The 19659-nt window shown below is 40.3% G+C and overlaps 1 protein-coding gene across 4 annotated transcripts in view; it reads left to right on the top strand.

The window, feature by feature from the left end:
- Positions 1–19659, top strand: part of STXBP5 (syntaxin binding protein 5) — a 546297-nt gene that overhangs the window by 353686 nt on the left and 172952 nt on the right. For all 4 annotated transcript variants that reach the window (XM_040350878.1, XM_040350875.1, XM_040350876.1 and 1 more), the window contains exon 10: positions 18218–18372. In XM_040350878.1, the coding sequence (XP_040206812.1) occupies positions 18218–18372 (155 nt within the window). The remainder of the gene's footprint in view (positions 1–18217; positions 18373–19659) is intronic.

Below are 19659 nucleotides of genomic sequence, written 5' to 3' on the forward strand. Positions count from 1 at the left end.
ATCCCCAAAAAAAGAAGGAAGGCCAATTAAATATTGGGATTTACAATTTGAGTAATATTGAGTTAAATCCCAATGAAAATAATATTTTGAATTTGGGTTTAAAATGTGCACCTAGGAAACGGCTGAACAAATTTGATATGTACATTGACACACACAAATTTATTCGCACATTAAAGGGTCACTAAAGGAAAAATTTTTTTTAGCTGAAATGACTGTTTACAGGGCATAGAGACATAATAGTTAACTGATTCCTTTTAAAAATGATTAAAAATTGATAAAAAAACAATCATATAATGTGCCTGCAGTGTAGTTTCGTTTTTGCTGTTGTTTGCTGGTTCTCTGATGTACAGAGAGCCACTAGAGGGCAGTCAGCCAATAGAGAGCAGTGATACTTTGTCTAAAACTCCTCAGCACCAATCCAGTTTAGTTTTATTCACACCTCCTTGATTAGTGACCACCGTGAGAAATCTCCCAGTACTGTGGTTATCAGGAAACAGGCAACCAGCAAGTGTCCAAAACAGAGAGGATTTACAGCAACATCAAAGCAAAAACGAACAATGAGGACATGAAACCAGGACTGCAGCAAGGTAAAGGAAGCTATTTAGCTAAAAAAAAAAATTCCTTTAGTGTCCCTTTAAACATGAAAAAAAATGTTTTGGCTCATCCAAGTGATACATCCAAGCATATAGTTAGCAATTCAACTAATATAGATCATGGTCTACGGAATAGATCAGTTTTCAATCCTCAAAATGCTAACAATCATTTTGTTAAAGTATTTAAAAACATGGTACTGAGGAACTCCCCCTGAAAAAGCTTATTAACCCAGAGTACATCAAAGATGGAATAAAATCCCTGGAATATAGAAAGGGGATTATAATACGACCAGCGGATAAAGGGGGGGGGGGGATTGTGATAGTGGAGAAATCCTTTTATCATAATCAATTGATGGAACTTTTAAGTGATCAGTAAACAGAGAAAATTACCAACTCATCCGACTGAATCTTATAAGGACCAGCTAAATTTGTTGGTAGAATGGGGTTTTAGAAATAATGCCCTGAATGTAAAGGAGAGTAAATATCTTAACTCATCCTCATGCAGAATGCCGGTAATCTATACATTGCTCAAAATTCATAAGAATGCAGAGATACCTCCGGCGCGCCTGATTGTGAATGGTATTGGGTCGGTCACTGCAAGGCTTGGGGAATTCCTTGACAGGTTTCTCCAACTAAGTGTTGAAACAACTAGAGCCTACCTTAAGGATACAACTGGTCTTGTGCGGCTGCTGGATGAGGTTAAGCTGAATCCAGCTACTACAACCTTCCTAGTAACCGTGGATGTCTGTTCTTTGTACACCATTATACAGCACAATGATGCCTTGTTGGCACTTAACTGGGCATTGAGTAAACACGAAGACATACCGTACACACAAATGTTTTTTGGGGAAGGTGCTAAACTTCTGTATGGCCCACAATTATTTCTGGTATCGGGATCAGTTTTTCTCCCAGCAGGTTGGCGTGGCAATGGGAGTGACATTTGCTCCCAGCCTCGCCAACCTGTTTATGGCGGAATGGGAGGACAAACCTGTTTTCAACGAACAGAGACCGGAGTTGAAACTTTAGCGGAGATTCATTGATGACTCCTATTCAAATGGGAGGCATCCATGGAGTCTGTGTTGGAACATTTAAATTGCAACACTAACAATATTGTATTGGACCATGTCATCAGTGATGAGAAGGTAAACTTCTTTGATCTGACTATCATGAAAAATCTGAAGTCACAATTAGCACCATGGTTTATTTTAAGCCGGCGGATAGAAATAGCAATTGTAATGGAAGTGAAATAAAATGAATATACATTCAGGAAGTAATTAAATGAAGACAGCTGTTATCCCTCCCTTGTACGCACTCCTAAACTCCCTCCTTCCGGCCCATCGAGTGAAGAAGATGGCCCCCAAAGACTTTGAAACGTGTGCAGCATGCCAAGAATAAACCCACAGGAAGACCCTTATTTGGACTTACAAGGAGAATGTGTGTCATGTGCAAACAGGCGTCACAGGGGGGCGTGTAAAATGGGACTGGACTATATGAATTAACCAATCAGTGTGCTTATGTTGTTGATAATAAAAAGGTTAGCTTATATAAGGGGAGGAAAGAAATCTCCTCTCCAAATATAGGGATTTTTACGTGAGGTGTGTTGCTCTTAGTATCGAAGGTAGGCGCACAAAACACAAGGTTTTTAGATATCAAAAATAATTTATTTATATAGATATAAGGTTTCACATTTCATAAAATAAGTTAGCAAAGTGAAAAATACATGATCACGACCAAATTTACATGATTTATACAAAAAAGGAAATGAGAGTTATAATTAGAAGAAAAGTAGATGCGATATTGCCAACTAGTTTCGCACTAGATGTGCTTCATCAGGGCTTGCATGATACTTCTGTTCCTTATTTACATGAAATGGTCTGTGTATGACATAAAAATTCATCATTAATACAGGTATGGTCAATGTAATATCTTTAGACTTTGTAAATGAGTGTTCAACCCATGTACAAAAAATATATAAGAGAATATAGTGCGCTTACCAATTTATGTTTAAAAAAGCTCAAAGAACCTAGCAGAACAAGCTGCTAAGAAAATAACGAAGGCGAACCTGATGCGGACAGGAGGTGTTGACTGCTGCACTTTCAATCAGTGGAGACCAGATCCACTTGATTTTAGCAGGTGCGGACAATGAGATGTATAGAGGGGGTTCACCACAATTAAGGAGGAAGAGATACAGGTATTTGTACGTTGTATCTAATTCTCTCCTAAGGAATTAAGAATAAAAGTATGAAAAGAAAAGAAAGAATAATAATGATACAGCAGATTAAGGAAGTATCCATGTATATTTATAGACATTTTTTAAAATAAAGTAAAGTAAATATCTTGTATTTAAATGGACATAGACAGAGTAAATATCTATGCACTAAATAGGTATGGATAAAGTCTAGTAAATATGTATAAAACTAGAGAGTATTACCTCAATAGTAGTGAAGTTTGGATATAGGGTTATATAAACTTCACTACTATTGAGGTAATACTCTCTAGTTTTATACATATTTACTAGACTTTATCCATACCTATTTAGTGCATAGATATTTACTCTGTCTATGTCCATTTAAATACAAGATATTTACTTTACTTTATTTTAAAAAATGTCTATAAATATACATGGATACTTCCTTAATCTGCTGTATCATTATTATTCTTTCTTTTCTTTTCATACTTTTATTCTTAATTCCTTAGGAGAGAATTAGATACAACGTACAAATACCTGTATCTCTTCCTCCTTAATTGTGGTGAACCCCCTCTATACATCTCATTGTCCGCACCTGCTAAAATCAAGTGGATCTGGTCTCCACTGATTGAAAGTGCAGCAGTCAACACCTCCTGTCCGCATCAGGTTCGCCTTCGTTATTTTCTTAGCAGCTTGTTCTGCTAGGTTCTTTGAGCTTTTTTAAACATAAATTGGTAAGCGCACTATATTCTCTTATATATTTTTTGTACATGGGTTGAACACTCATTTACAAAGTCTAAAGATATTACATTGACCATACCTGTATTAATGATGAATTTTTATGTCATACACAGACCATTTCATGTAAATAAGGAACAGAAGTATCATGCAAGCCCTGATGAAGCACATCTAGTGCGAAACTAGTTGGCAATATCGCATCTACTTTTCTTCTAATTATAACTCTCATTTCCTTTTTTGTATAAATCATGTAAATTTGGTCGTGATCATGTATTTTTCACTTTGCTAACTTATTTTATGAAATGTGAAACCTTATATCTATATAAATAAATTATTTTTGATATCTAAAAACCTTGTGTTTTGTGCGCCTACCTTCGATACTAAGAGCAACACACCTCACGTAAAAATCCCTATATTTGGAGAGGAGATTTCTTTCCTCCCCTTATATAAGCTAACCTTTTTATTATCTATAATTTTGATGGGATTGTGAGTGACTGCTGCTCAAGAGGAAGTCATTCATTCACCTACATACTTGTTTCTCTGTGCTTATGTTGTTGTCATATTGTTAATAAAGGAAGCCTTACAGGCTCCACCTCTTCCTCTTGAGGTTGGACACAGAAGAAAGCAGCAGTTTGTTTCTCAGCTCTCTGCATGCTCCCATGATTTAGGTCAAACGGCAGAAATGGGGTTGTATCAGGGAATCAATCTATTTCACTATTTGTCAATTGGGAGTGGACATCATCCGGATTGGATTAAAATTACACCCAAGGGAGAGATGCCAAGAGTCCATCGGAATTGCACCTCATTAACTGACTATTCCACTCAGGCCAATATACTTGGAAATATTTTTTTACAGAAGGGATATAAAGAGGAAACGATTAATAAGATTATTACTGAAGTAGCAAAAATTCAGAGAGAATGATGCTTGAAGAAGGAAGATGGAGTAAAAAATTACCAACATATGTTGGGTTTCATCTTCAATTTCCATTATCAATATAAGGAGATTGGGGATATATTCAGCAAATATTGGCACATTCTATGCAGGGACAGACACCTGTGTGAGATTTTCCCGGAAAGGCTGAGATTCATTTATAGGAAGGCCCCAAATTTTGAGGATCGGGTAGTACAAAAGATTCTGGATCCACCAGATAAAGGCATCTCGGGAATAGACTTTAAAGGTTTCTTCTCTTGTCGCAAATGTATCTGCTGCAGAACAGTGAAAGTGAGCAATAGAGGCACCACTAGCATAAAAATATAGATCATGAAACATTTGCAATCCATCAGTTTATTACATGCAATTCGACCTACGTGGTGTACCTTTTATGGTGCCTATGTGGGAAGTACAAAACACCACTTAAAAATCCGGAAAGCCGAACATTTGGCGAATATCGGGAAAGAGTTTAGATCAGTGGTCATCAACCCTGTCCTCAGGGCCCACTAACAGGCCAGGTTTTATGTATTGCCTTGGGGAGATGCAGACTAAAATACTGCAATCACTGAGCAGCAAATTATATCACCTGTGATGTATTTGTTATCTTGCAAACCTGGCCTGTTAGTGGGCCCTGAGGACAGGGTTGATGACTTGGATATCATAGTGTATCATTACACTTTAGGGAGAACCATAACCAGGACCCTTCGCTTTTGCAATTTTGTGGTATTGATAGTACTTTCCCATCATGGAGGGGTTCAAATCGAGTTAGGGAGCTGTCTCAAAGGGGGATAAAATGGATCTTTCTCTTTAACCTCTTAACCACTGGGCACTTAAACCCCCTTCCTAACCAGACCAATTTTCAGCTTTCGGTGGTCTCACAATTTGAATGACAATTACTCAGTCATACAACATTGTGCCCATCTGAAATTTTTGTCTTTTTTTCCCCACAAACAGAGCTTTCTTTTGGTGGTATTTGATCACCTCTGGGTTTTTTATTTCTTGCGCTATAAAAGAAAAAACACTGAAAATTCTGTAAAAATAAAAAAAATCTTGTTTGTCATATTAGCGGGTATTGCAGAGTATGGGGGGGGGGGGGGTTATTGCAGAGTATGGGGGGGGGTTATTGCAGAGTATGGGGGGGGGGTTATTGCAGAGTATGGGGGGGGGGTTATTGCAGAGTATGGGGGGGGGGGTTATTGCAGTGTATGGGGGGGTTATTGCAGAGTATTGCGCAGGGAGGGATGGCGCCGGTTTGTTTACAAGTGATCACTCCGTCATTTGACGGAGCGATCACGTGGTAAACCGTCATCGCGCCCCAGAGGGAGCGTGAGTGAAGGATTCTGGGAGGACGTCCTCCCAGAATAACTCCACCGCGCTGTGGACGTCTTTTGTCTATAGCGCGGTGGTAAAGAGGTTAAGAGTCTCCACCCGAGAGATTTAAACATCGAACTTGATTTGAACTGCTTCATTATTAATATATAATGAACTACATTACTAGTCACATCTACTTTTGTATGGGGTGGGGTTCCCCATCCGTATAGCTTATGGGTATAGGATATATAGTTCTTTGTAATATATAACTATTTAACCACTTCATTACTGGGCACTTAAACCCCCTTCGTGCCCAGACCAATTTTCAGCGCTGACGCATTTTGAATGACAATTGCGCGGTAATATAACACTGTACCCAAATTATATTTGTATCATTTTTTTTCCCACAAAGAGCTTTCTTTTGATGGTATTTGATCATCTCTGCAATTTTTCTTTTTTGTGCTATAAACATAAAAAAACACTATTTTTTACTTTTTGTTATAATAATATCCCAATTAAAAAAAACAAAAATAATTCCCTCGGTTTAGGCCGATACGTATTGTTCTACATATTTTTGTTAAAAAAAAGTGTCTTACCTGGGCTAAGGAGAAAAAGGACTATTCTGTTGCTTAGTGGTCCAAAGTTCTGCTTTCAGATGAAAGTAAATTTTGAATTTAATTTGGAAATCGAGGTCCCAGAGTCTGGAGGAAGAGTGGAGAGACACGGAATCCAAGTTGCATGAGGTCCCGTGTGAAATTTCCAGAGTCAGTGATGATGTCCTCTGCTGGTGTTGGTCCACTGTCAGCACAGCTCTCTTTAAGAAAATTCTAGAGCACTTCATGCTTCCCTCTGCTGACCAACTTTATGGAGATACCGATTTAATTTTCCAGCAGGACCTGACACTGCCAAATGTCCCAATACCTGGTTTAATGATCATTGTGCTTGATTGGCCAGCAAACTCCCCTGACCCCATAGAGAATCTGTGGGGTATTGTCAAGAGAAAGATGAGACACCAGACCCAACAATGCAGATGAGCTGAGGGTCACTGTCAAAGCAACCTGGGTTTTCATAACACCTTAGCAGTGCCACGGGCTGATCGCCTCCATGCCACGCCGCATTGATGCAGTAATTCATGCAAAGGGGCCACGTATTGTGTGCATACTATACTGTACATGGACATAATTTTCAGTAAGCCAACACTTTTGTGTTAAAAATCCTTTTTTTTTTTAATTGGTCTTATGTAATATTAGGATTTTCTGAGATGCCGAATTTGGGGTTTTCACTAGCTGTAAGCCATAATCCTCAAAATTAAAAGAAAGAAATGCTTAATTTATATCACTCTGTATGTAATGAATCTATATAATGAGTTTCACTTTTTTAACTGAATTACTGAAATTAACAATTTGTATTATATTAAAAAATTTGATATGCACCTGTATGTGTTTTGGTATGCGAAGATGCTCTTGTATTCAATTTCTAATGGTATCTGATAGACCAAATCTGCATGAACCTTTTAAATAGTGCTAGAAAAAGCAGCCTGCTACTGGTTTTCTCTTGACCGATCTAAAGCCCTCAGGTCACCTTTACTCTCAGCCTCCCATTTGTGCAGGTTTGGTTTCTAATAATTATTTTTGTGGGTGTTTCTTTTTTGATCCGAGACTCCAAGACTAACTTCCTTAAAACAGTATGTGTAAGTTCGGCCTAGTTAGGAAATCTGCACTCTTAGGGCACCTTTTGTAGCGATACCCCCTCAAGAGCCGCTGGTTGTTGTGGGATCGGCGTATTAAGTTACCTTCAATCGTTGTCTAGGGTGATTGTAGTGAGTAGAGCAGTAAACAAATGTCCAATCAGCGAATAAGATTTTCTGAATGCTTTATTGTCTCGGCTCCCAACGCGACCAACATCTACATGAGGTAGGACAAAAAAGGTTGATGAAGTAAGAGAACCTTGCAGTATCAGGCTTGGATAAGAGACGAGCAATCCTGCTCTCAGTAGTGAAAGATATAGTTTGTCGCCACTCTAGCCAGAGTGGGTGAAGTGCCCCCGGACAGACTCCTGCCACGAGCCTGGCAGCCGAAGTGTCACTTTAAGGTTGCTGGGAGGAACAGGCCTCTGCTACAGGCCTGGCTCTAGTGGGGCCTCTGCCACAGGCCTAGAACTTGGATGAGCGGAATAGTTGAGCTTATCCTCCCAGTAAATTGTGCTATGGGGTCACCGACTGACAGTACTAAGGTTATCTGTCAGTATTCGGGCACCCAGATCCCCAATGATTCGTTCAAGCTTCTCAGACAACCTGCCTCTTGGTTCTCCTTGAGCCGATCCCCCACCGCACAGCACGCCACAGCTTGGGATCTCTTCAGTAGAGTTGGGAACCCAGCAAGTCACTGGGGGCCCCCGGCAGCATCAGCTGCTCCAGGCCAGGAGGTCCCAGAGTCGGGAACTCCGCGTTGCGCGCGACCCCAGGCCAGGTAGGCCATAGTGGTGGGGCCTGCAATGTGCGCACACCCTAAAGGTGGGTGCCGCACCCGGAACCAGGAACCCGCAAAGAACCCAGAACAACGGCCTCCGCCACAGAAATACTCCTCCCAGCATGCCCCGCGAGGGAAAAATCCTCTAATTGGCTGCTAGGGAAAAGCGGCTCCACCTGGACCTCTCTGGCGCCACCTGCTGCCCAGGGATGGTGTCTCATCCCTAGAACGCAGTCTAACACACAGAACAATCCAGATTTGGCTACAGCCAAATTTAACATAATTCAGAATGAAAGCAATTTCTCTCTCTCATTCTCCCACTAACTTTAGCGTAGCGCCTTTACTGAAAGTAAGGGTGCGCTACACATTGTTGCTAGGACAGTACCTAGTGCAGCAGAGAGGTGAATTGGACCATAGAACTGATCTGTGTGACCGATTTTGGCTGTTGAGGCAGTTATACCCTGTGAGAAATAGACTGTAAACTTAAAAAAAAGAGTCAGAGTACTAATGGTCTGGCGTTTTGCTTGGCTGAGAGCAAACAAGATATCTTGTTTTATTGCCATGAGGCTAATATTAATCTTGGTTGTACAATATTGACGAGCTTCTATGAGATATGCTACTGCCTTTGTAAAGTCACCACTTCTCTACATGACCAATAAATCATGGTCTGCCTTGATATAAGGGTTATATGTATGCATGTCGCACTATTTTAATGCTAAAATGCGTAGAGATATTTTTGTTCCACTCTGGTGCGTGTTAACTTTTTCTCTAGGCTCTATTCACACTTTTATAAAGGGGGCTATTTACTCGTGGGAGACCTAGTGGTGGCCCCCAGCAATTACCTGCAAGTAATCATTCAAAGGTATTTAATGCATGATTACACAAGAGCGGCTGCAATTAGTTGCATGAGCTGTTGGCCCCCATTGATTTTTTTTTTCAAATAACAGTTTTTATTTTGTATATCTCAGTAAAAACAAGGTGGCCCCCATTGATTTTGATGGGGGGAACCCCTTCTGGGTCTCATGCATTGTTCATGGCCCCAGCTCACAAGTATAAATGGGGCCATATTTGGTAGTGGATTCTCATGTGTTTTTCCTTAACCTCTTCCTGCCTCCCGGCCCTTTAGTTGGATCGGGAGGCGGGCATTCCTATCATCGAAACACTCTGGCTGTCAGTGGTCAAATAATCGAAAGCTCACAAAGTATGCTTTGGAAGTGTTGTGTGAGAGTTGAGTTGCTGTGTTGGGAGCTCGCTCAGCACAGTAAATGGTTTTACCTATAGACTCAATATAAAGCCCACCCACCTAAAGGCCTCATATATATGTGTGTGGCTGGCGGTAAGTGATGAGTAACTGTCAACTCCAGCCTCGGTGTGTCTGTCTCACAGGTGTTTGGCTTTTGAGACTGCACTATGGCTAAGGTCATCTTTAAGAACATATTGCATGTTACTCTTGTATTCAGGTTGTAACATGTTCCATCTACTGCTCCACTTTCCCCCTAATTGCTTCCTCTATAACTGCAGGCAGGAGATGCTCTACCCTGCAGCTGCTATCACATTTTAAAATTGGTGCAGTTGTATGCGGCTCTACCTGCACAGGAATTTGTGAAAGAACCTGCAAGCTCCCTCTGCCACTACAGCAGGTGGCTTGTAGTTCTCAAAGGATTGTGAGGGTGCCGATGACTGCACTCATAGTCCAATGACATTTCCTATAGCTCTGAAGCAGACAGCCAAGTTCACAAAAATGTCTTTACGTCAGAAGCCCCAATCACATGAGAAATGTCTGGGTAAACTTGCAGTGGCTTGCAGGTCATAGTTTGGAGACCCCTGTTATAGTTAATCACATAAGTCTCAGGGGGAGCTGGGAACACCAGCACCTCCCAGACCACAGCATTTCTCATGTTAAGGAGGGCTTCTGATGTAAAGACATTGGAATGAGCACCTGGCTGATGACTGAGGAGTGAAGAGGGAAAGGTAGCGGTTACATTCTTGGGTGGGAAGAAAGGGTCTTGCTGCATCCCCCATAGGAGGAATCGGTCAAAGGCATATTTGATTCTGTGGTGGGGGTCATGTATGAGATGAGCAGGCATTGCACCTGAAGGGGGTGGTTCACCAGAAGCACTGTGAAGATAAAAGAACTGTCACTGCATCAGTGGTTTTCACAATTTACAGTATATGGGACTTTTATGGCATTTGTTTTTTCTGCTCACAATATTATATGGTGTTCGTGATCACGAGTATAGTTGAGTAATACCTGATCAAAGAGGATATTTCACATATAAGTTGGTACACTTCATGGCAACACTAAGCCTTATTTTATTTTGAGCATTTATTTAACATACCTGTTGCACAGCACTTTTTAAATATATATTTTTAGAAAAATATATTGTTGCAGGGATATGCAATTAGCGGACCTCCATCTGTTGCAGAACTACAATTCCCATGAGGCATAGCAATACTGACAGCCACAAGCATGACACCCAGAGGCATGGTGGGACTTGTAGTTTTGCAACAGCTGGAGGTCGGCTAATTGCATATCCCTGCTGTAGTTGTTTGTAGTGAATACACTGATAAAGTGTAAGTGGCAATTTATGCCTGGGTGACCAGGCATATGAATTTGAGCCCCTTTGCATAAGCTATGCAGACTCCTGTAAAAATAAATAATGCATATGTTTTTTTCCTGCACAATTATGTGCATTTATTATGTTTTTTATAAAGGTAAACTTTTTCTTTAACAACCTCCAGGCTATTTGCTGCAAGCTGTAGATTGCACTACGCGACCTCCAGTTAAGATGTCCAGGTAGGGGCTGCAGCCATATAGTTCTTATTAGCAGATGAACAGATGGAACCATCAAGCTTGAAGCATCCTTTCTGAAATCTGTAATTCAGAAATGTACCTTTCTACAATTTTTTTTTTTTTTTTAAGAATGCTGTGTCTAAGATTTAGAAAATGATAGAACTTTGCCAACCAAAATGTAACAAAAAAAAAAATTGTATAGATATATCATGTTGCTGTCAGACTGTGTAACATAATGATTTTGCTATTGGGGCATAAAATTGCCTTTATTATAGCACAGCATATGAAAAGCTATTTCACATGACAATTGAAACCGGTGACAAGACAGTAAAGTAACTTAAAAGCCATTTTTTTTTTGAATTGTGACAAGAATCTAACATCGAAAGAATCTGCATGCTCAAAGATGTTAAACAAAAAAAAAATAACCATGCAAAAGGCTTATTTCTAGTACATAAGGTCAAGCACTTGATTTTCTAGTGTCTCTCACGTTAAAGTGGAAGTCCATGGAAAATCTAAAATCCCTGCATCTATAGACACCAGGATCTAACACTAATCTCTCTATTCCTGTAAAGAAAAGATGAGTATACATACCTTTTTGGAAGCTGATCTGACCCGATCTCCAGCACTGGAAGAGATCATGTACAACAGCTGTGAAATTAAGTGACGTCACCCATAGAGTTACTATGGGGCTTCTGTTTACCTCCGTCCCCTCTAAACCCGCCTACACAGAAGCCGTGGCTTGTTTACTGACTTCACTTCTGCTTAATCCCTACCGGATATATCTGCTACTGCACCCTGGTTTGCTCCCCTCCTGGTGGTGGCGATCCTGAGGACTGCGACCTCATACTAGCTCACAGCAAAACCCATCTCCACTATCAGGAGCTCTGGTGAATACCGGTTAGTTCATGGACTCTGCACCTGTACGGGAGTCTGTATTATTCAGGGTGATCTGCTTGTGTGTTTATCCTGCTGGTCGTGGGAGCCTCTCAACTGCTAAAGCTACTGGTATCTGAGTCTGATTCTGGACCGTTGCGTATGTGCTTAAAATCTAGGTCCAATGCTCATCTCCTAAATCAAACCCTTTTGACAATATAAGTTTACTGAACCATCTCAGCCAGGTAATGCTCATGATTGATTTTGGGTTGCTTAAAGTTGACAATTTTTTTTTCCTCTTTTTTTTTTTTTTTTTTAACGTTTACTATTCCTTTGCAATGGATTCACACTATTGTGGTTTACTGCAATGCACATTAGTGCATGTGTATGTTTTTGTTGCCCGTTTAACAAAGAGTACAAAGTATAAATGCAATACTCTAAATAGGCAAAGTTTAAGACAAAATGTTGCTCACAGTATTAAAATACAAAACAAAGGTCCAATATCCATAGGAACAAACAGTACACATGAATCCATATAGCATAACCCCCAGAGAATGATTAGCATTCAATTTTGATTTCTGAAAGAAAAAAAAGATGGATAGAAGCATAAGATGTGGAAGAAGCACAGGGGGAGTAAGAGGGGGGGCTAGGTAGGGGGCCAACTGATGGCATGCAGTCATGAGTTCCCTGCTGAAAGATGATGAAGTACAATATAATCTAGGAACATAACCTATTAATCTAATGATGTAGGTATAGAATAGCCTGAAATAATGGCCATTTAGGCTGCAGAAGACTTAAACTCAAACCAACAGGCTCATATTTTGGAGTGACAAGCTGTAAACCCCCTTAGCAATATGATATGGGACATATCTCATCAACTTTAAAAGCCATTGTGCTATCGAAGGAGCAGAGGTTTGACCCCACAAAGTAAGGATAAGAGTGTTTGTGGAATTCATTTTGTGAGGGGTTATGTACCGCCTATATCAGCCTGTTGGTTTGGTTGTACAATGAAACAATACAACACAAGGATCACATTGAATAATTACACCTTTGAATGCCAGTAGAGGAGAATGAGTGGGCATTTCTGCAAAATGTGAGCATGAGTGGATGGTACATTCATTTTAAATGACACCTCAATGCGCGTTTTTTAGTGCACCAAAAGGCATCAATGTGAACTTTCTGTGCTTTGTGGTGTGCAGTTTTAGAAAAAAGATTTAGGTTCACCAAAACCTGTCCTGCCATGAGTTGGACACCTATTTAAGACAATACTTCACAACAGTCCTAATCTACCTAAAATGAAGCTGGCAACATGGTAACATCCTTTGCATTAAATCTTTATTGGCTATATGGCAGGATACAGCAGTAATATGCTGATTTTCGCTGAAGCCTTAAGTGGCAAAATTACAGGTAGACATTCTCTGCTGAAGGCCAGTGCAACATGGCACTCTACTTCTCAATGCAGGAACTAAATCTAACACCAGTATCTGCATCGGACTCGAGCTGTATTTCAGGTATGCAGCAAGCAGCCTACTTTAAAGAAGCATCATTTTCAGCATCTGTCACATTTCTTTGAACAAATAACAGCTTTATCACAGTGATTTTTTGTTCAGGGCTCAAAAAGTCGGCGTTGGTTTCCCTATTCCCGTTTCACTGCCAGACTAGATCTAGATATGCCTGTACTAGGCAGGTGAGGCAGACACAGAAGGGAATGAAAAGGACACTGAGGCAGCTGTGGATGTTTTTTCTCCCCCAGGTTGCCACTATATTGAAGCAAGATCTTCATGCAACATGTTTTTAACAGAAAAATTCACTCCTGCTCTCTGCAAAAGCTTTGACATTGTGCGACTTGATTCTCCTCCATTTCACCGTGCCCCTTTGAGTATAAAGAGACCTACAAAAACTTTTCAAAACCTTCCCTGTTCAATATACAATCAATAGCTGGCAGAATACCAGCATGCGTTAAAAAGGGAATTTGCTCTAGGGATAAATTAATAATCCTGCCACTTTATAAAACTCTGGTGTATTTTGTCCAGATCTGGTCACCAATTCTCAGAATGTGCTGGAGAGAGTCCAGAGAAGGGAAGCTAAATTAATATGGGGACTGGAGGACCTCAATTATGAGGAACGACTACAAGCTAAATTTATTCTCACTGGAGAAGACGCTTAAAGGGCATTTTTTTTTAGCTAAATAGCTTCCTTTACCCTAATGCAGTCCTGGTTTCATGTCCTCATTGTTCGTTTTCGCTGTAATCCTTCTCTGTACTGCACACTTCCTGGTTGTCTGTTTCCTTATGAAAAAAGTACTGGGAGCTTCTCTCAGTGGTCTCTAATCAGGAAGGTGTGATTACTGTGTGTCTAAAACCCCTCAGAACCAACCAGTTTCATTTTAAAAACAAACACTGCCCTGTATTTGCTCTGTGTCTCTGTCCTTCACAGAAGCATGAAACTAGATGAAAAGTGAAACTGAAACTGCAGGCACATTATATGATTGATTTTTATCTATTTTTAATCATTTTTAAAAGGAATCAGTTAACTCAGGGGTCGACAATCCCCAGGCGCCAGGTCACAATTGCGACAAGAAATTGTGACCTGGCGCCCGCGGCGGTCGGTAATTGAGGCCGCGGCCTTGTGAATTCCCTCTGTGTCCTTCTGTGAGCTGGCGCCATCTGGTGGTGGCCGTTGGCATTACAAGTTAAACAGCAATTCTAAAAGTGTAATTTTTCACTATTTTCACTGCCATCTCCTTCCCTCTATTTAGAACCCCCAAACATTTATATATATATATATATATATATATATATATATATATATGTTTTATTCTAACACCCTGGAGAATAAAATGGCGATCGTTGCAATACTTTCTGTCACGCCGTATTTGCGCAGCGGTCTTACAAGCGCACTTTTTTGGGAAAAAATACACTTTTTTTAATTAAAAAATAAGACAACAGTAAAGTTATTCCAATTTTTTTTTTTTTATATTGTGAAAGATAATGTTACGCCGAGTAAATTGATACCCAACATGTCACGCTTCAAAATTGCGTCCGCTCGTGGAATGCCGACAAACTTTTACCCTTTAAAATCTCCATAGGCGACGTTTAAAAAAAATCTACAGATTGCATGTTTTGAGTTACAGAGGAGGTCTAGAGCTAGAATTATTGCTCTCGCTCTAACGATCACGGCGATACCTCACGTGTGGTTTGAATACCGTTCACATATGCGTGCGCTACTCACGTATGTGTTCGCTTCTGCGCACAAGCTCGTCGGGACGGGGCGCGTTTTCTGGCTCCTAACTTTTTTTTAGCTGGCTCCTAGATTCCAAGCAAATTTGTCAAACCCTGAGTTAACTATCATGTCTCTCTACCCTGTAAACAGTAATTTCAGCAAAAACATTTTGTTTCCTTTACAACTCCTTTAAAGGGGGCTGTAAAGTCTCGTGTTTTTTCACCTTAATGCATCCTATGGAGGATCGGGGCCACTCTGTGCAAAACACGCTGCACAGTGGAGGTAAGTATGACATGTTTGCTTATTTTTATATTCAAAGCTTTAGTTTAACTTAAAGAAGAGATATGATGGCAATATACAAATATCTCAATGGTGATCCCATATTAAGTATGACATTTTTCAGTCCCAGGGAGTGTAAGGCCCCATACACACGATAGGATTTATCCGCGGATACGGTCCGCCGGACCGTATCCGCGGATAAATCCTCTGCGGATTTTAATCCGATGGAGTGTACACACCATCGGATTGAAATCCGCGCCGAATTCCCATCGTGGTGACGTGTCGCGCCGTCTCCGCGATGATGATGCGGCGACGTGCGCGACGCTGTCATATAAGGATATCCACGCATGCGTCGAATCATTACGACGCATGCAAGGGATGGGTTCGGACGGATCGTTCCGGTGAGTCTGTACAGACCACCGGATCGATCCGCTGGTGCCGATTCAAGCAAATAGATTTGTAGACATGTCTACAAATTTGTATCTGCTGGAATTCGGAAATATCCGCGGATAAATATCCGCTGGGTTGTACACACCAGGGGATCTATCCGCTGAAACCGATCCGCTGAGATTTTTCAGCGGATGGATCCTCTCGTGTGTATGGGGCCTAAGAGTACACAGGGCCATACAATGAGACTGGAAGAGTAGCGGTTTAACTTTAAGCTGTGTAGGTTTTTGTTTTTTTTTACTGTCAGGGCGGTATGGATGTGGAGCCCTCTTCCACAATCGGTGGTGTCGGCAGGAAGTATGGATAACTTTAAAAGATTCTTGGACGTGCATCGTGGCAAAAACAGTATATGGGGATATGAGAAACTATTTTCTGCGCGCACACCCACACACCAACACAGTTTGAATTTGATGGACTATTGTCTTTATTCAACCTTGCCAACTATTTAACTTGGTATACTGTATAAGTAATACTGCATTATTGAAAAACTGGATTATTTTCCCTTTTTGTCTGGCGAAGCAGGATGACCACTTGTTACTAATTTATACTATATCTTATAATGATCATGAAAGGTTATAGTTGGTGAGGAGGCAATATGATGCCACCTCACCGCCTTTTTTAACCGGCGCATCCCCAGTCACTTGATAACTAAACCAGTGCAGACCTATGCTGCTGTATGTGCATTTTCTTTAATTTGGCATAATGGCTCTTCTACTAAATGATTGTAAGTAAAGTTGTTTTAGTCTGCCATTGAAGACCTTATTTGGTTTTGGCCATTTGGTTTTCTTGATTTTACTCCTCTAAAATGCATTTTTATGAGGAATTCTGTGAGGCCTTTTTATTTTAATATGCATGTTTTTTGTTTTGTTTTGTTTGTAAATCAAATTAATTTGAGGGATTCTGTTGTATTGCTTACGGTTTGCTTCACGGAAAATGTGATGTGTATTCCTTTTGGAGTCTCCCATTCACACCTTAACACAGCAGGTTGAATTAGTAAATGTGTTTTAAGGTTCTTTAGTTTAATGCTGATTATGTTCTCTAATCTTGGCAGGATGTTAAATGACTTTAAAGCTTAAAGTTGATGTGTGCATTATTTCTTTATTTAGCATAGTACTTAGTCCGTCGGCCATGTACTTGCTCAGTTTCATTTGCCAATATATATTAGCTCTCAGGGAAGATGTTCATTGTTTTTCTATTGAAACATACTGTATCGAATAGAAATATGATGTAGAATAATGTACTTTTTTTATTTTTACTGCAAAGTTGCATTCTGTCTGTTTAGTTTTCAGGGTTTTTTTTCTTTTTTTTTCATCAGGCATTTGTCTAAGATTTTATTATATTAGAATTTCTTTAGAAACATAAAATATAATTTGATGATTGTGTTCTTTGGTCCATAGGTTTGTCATTTTCTTTTCTCAATTTTTTAGAGGGTTCCTTTTTAGAGGTTTCTAAAAGAATATTCTGTATAATTAGCAATGGTTATTTCTAAGAAATCTTGTTAAGGGAAATGTTCTCTGCATGAACCCATAATCATTTTCCAGTCATATCAGTGTATGTCATAGGCAGCGGCAGGAATACTTGCTCTCAGTTGAGGTTCTACCTTACTATCTAGTAGACAGGAAGTGATGAAAAATCGGCAATACAATGTTAATAGGAATTTGGGCTTCATCTTTGTTTTTTGATGTTCTTCAGGGCTCATTCGCACTGGGTGCCAATGACTGGCATTGTCCTTCATTGGATTAACACAAATTACTGCAACGGCACATAGCAAGAAATGTGTGTGGCCCATTCTCTCTAAAACTGAGCCTCCTGGTCCCGAGCAGTTTAGAAAAATGCATGCTGCATGCATTTTTCCGCAACACACCGGAGCTCATCTGAAGACTGTTTACTGTGCATTTTTTACTTTCCCGCAGACAAGCTGTGGTGTGAAGAAATGATTGGAATATCTTGACATTTTAATAAAGGAAAATGGGGGGAGGGGACAACTTGCATCTCACTGCTCCTTCCCAGACCTTCTATTCACAACTGCCCGCACAGGTAAAGCCCTGCGTTTTACCGTATGTCCCAGGATAATAAACAGGTGCCCAAACATATTCCATAATTGATACTATCCAGGAGGATGTATTCTCTTTATTGAATGCAAAGCCTGCTCCATGCCTTATTTCAGTTTAATGAAACTGAAGGCTCTCCAATGCACAAGGCAAGCATAATCTCATGCAATTACAATGTTTCTACATTCAAAATGGGTTATAGTTTGTCAGTCTTTAACATCTAGAAAACATTATATATATATATATATATAGAGAGAGGGAGAGTAGACAATTGTGTGCATTGGCACTAATTGTTTTAACCATTATATCTGACTTTTTTCAGGGAACCCTTTATTATCCTATCAGGTGGCCTGTCCTATGACACAGTTGGAAGAAGACCCTGTCTAACCGTCATGCATGGAAAAAGCACAGCTGTCTTAGAAATGGATTATCGAATTGTGGATTTTCTTACACTTTGTGAAACTCCCTATTCTAATGGTAAGTCTGTTTATGAAGAAAAAATTGTAATGCAGCTTTCTTTTGAAAATGGTGCATTCTATCTTGCCTTGTTGGATATTGACTGATTGGATAGTTTAGATATGTTCTTGTATTACATAGTTTATTGTAAAAAGATTGTATGGTCAGATTGGAACATGTATGGTGAACCTTATTCACTGCTCATTGATGGGTGCACTCGAACGCTTTCTGACTTGCATTTGACCTTTTTTTTACTGCATTTACCTGGGTCAAGCTGTTTTTGCATTCTCATTCATTTATATGGGGAAAGCAGAAGTTATGGTACAAGCAAAAGCCTGCTGACACTAGCAACCTACATAGATTTCGGGCAAGCACCCAGCTCTTTTCTCTATAAAATTGACATGCTGGTTAGAGAAACCTGACTATTTTCTATGGGAAACACCATGGTGTTGTTCCTTTGCTCTGATTTTCATAAAGTGCTGTAAAGCGCACCCCATGTAAATCTTGGCTTTTAAAACTTATTTGAATAGGCAAACTATTAGATCGTGATTCAGATTTGCCTATACAGTAGATAAATACTGTGGAACTGAAAAAACGGTTAGATTAGCACTGCAGCTATGCAGATTGTTGCAATGGCATGGAAGACCTCTAAACTTTGTCCCGCAGAGACTAAAAATAGAATGGCACAGTTATGATCCATGGAAAAATTTGAGACCAGACTACAAGACAAAATACCAAATTTTACTGACCTCCCAGCAGCAGCCTATGTGAATTCCTGTACCCTGTAGTGCACCGGATTAGTGTACTTCTTAAAGCGGAGTTCCACCGTTTTTTAGTTTATTAAAAGTCAGCAGCTACAAAAAGTATAGCTGCTGACTTTTAATAAACAGACACTTACCTGTCCCACAGTCCAGCGATGCTGCCACACAGAGCCCCGCTCCTCTCCCACTCCTCGGCGCCATTAAATCTACTGTGGGCACCCGGCTGAGACGGCTTACGGATTCACGGCCGGGCAAGCACTGCGGAAGCCGCACTTCGCTCTGTCATTGGCCAGACAATCTTCTGTTCCAGATGATCGCTGGCAGGGAGGAGCCGCCTAGGGCGAGAGGAGTCGTCACCTAGGCGGCCGAGACAGGAAGTCCTACTAAAAAGAGGAAACGCACCACAACCCCCCCCACCACCAAAAAAAAAAGACATGCCAAATGTCGGGGCGAGGAGTGCTTTAAGCGGAAGTTCCACTTTTGGAGTGATGTTGTTTTTTATTTAAAGCAGAGTTCCAGTAAATTTTTGGTTTATTAAGTCAGCAGC

This window comes from Rana temporaria, chromosome 4 (genome assembly GCF_905171775.1).
Source record: "Rana temporaria chromosome 4, aRanTem1.1, whole genome shotgun sequence".
Classification (NCBI taxonomy): Eukaryota; Metazoa; Chordata; class Amphibia; order Anura; family Ranidae; genus Rana; species Rana temporaria.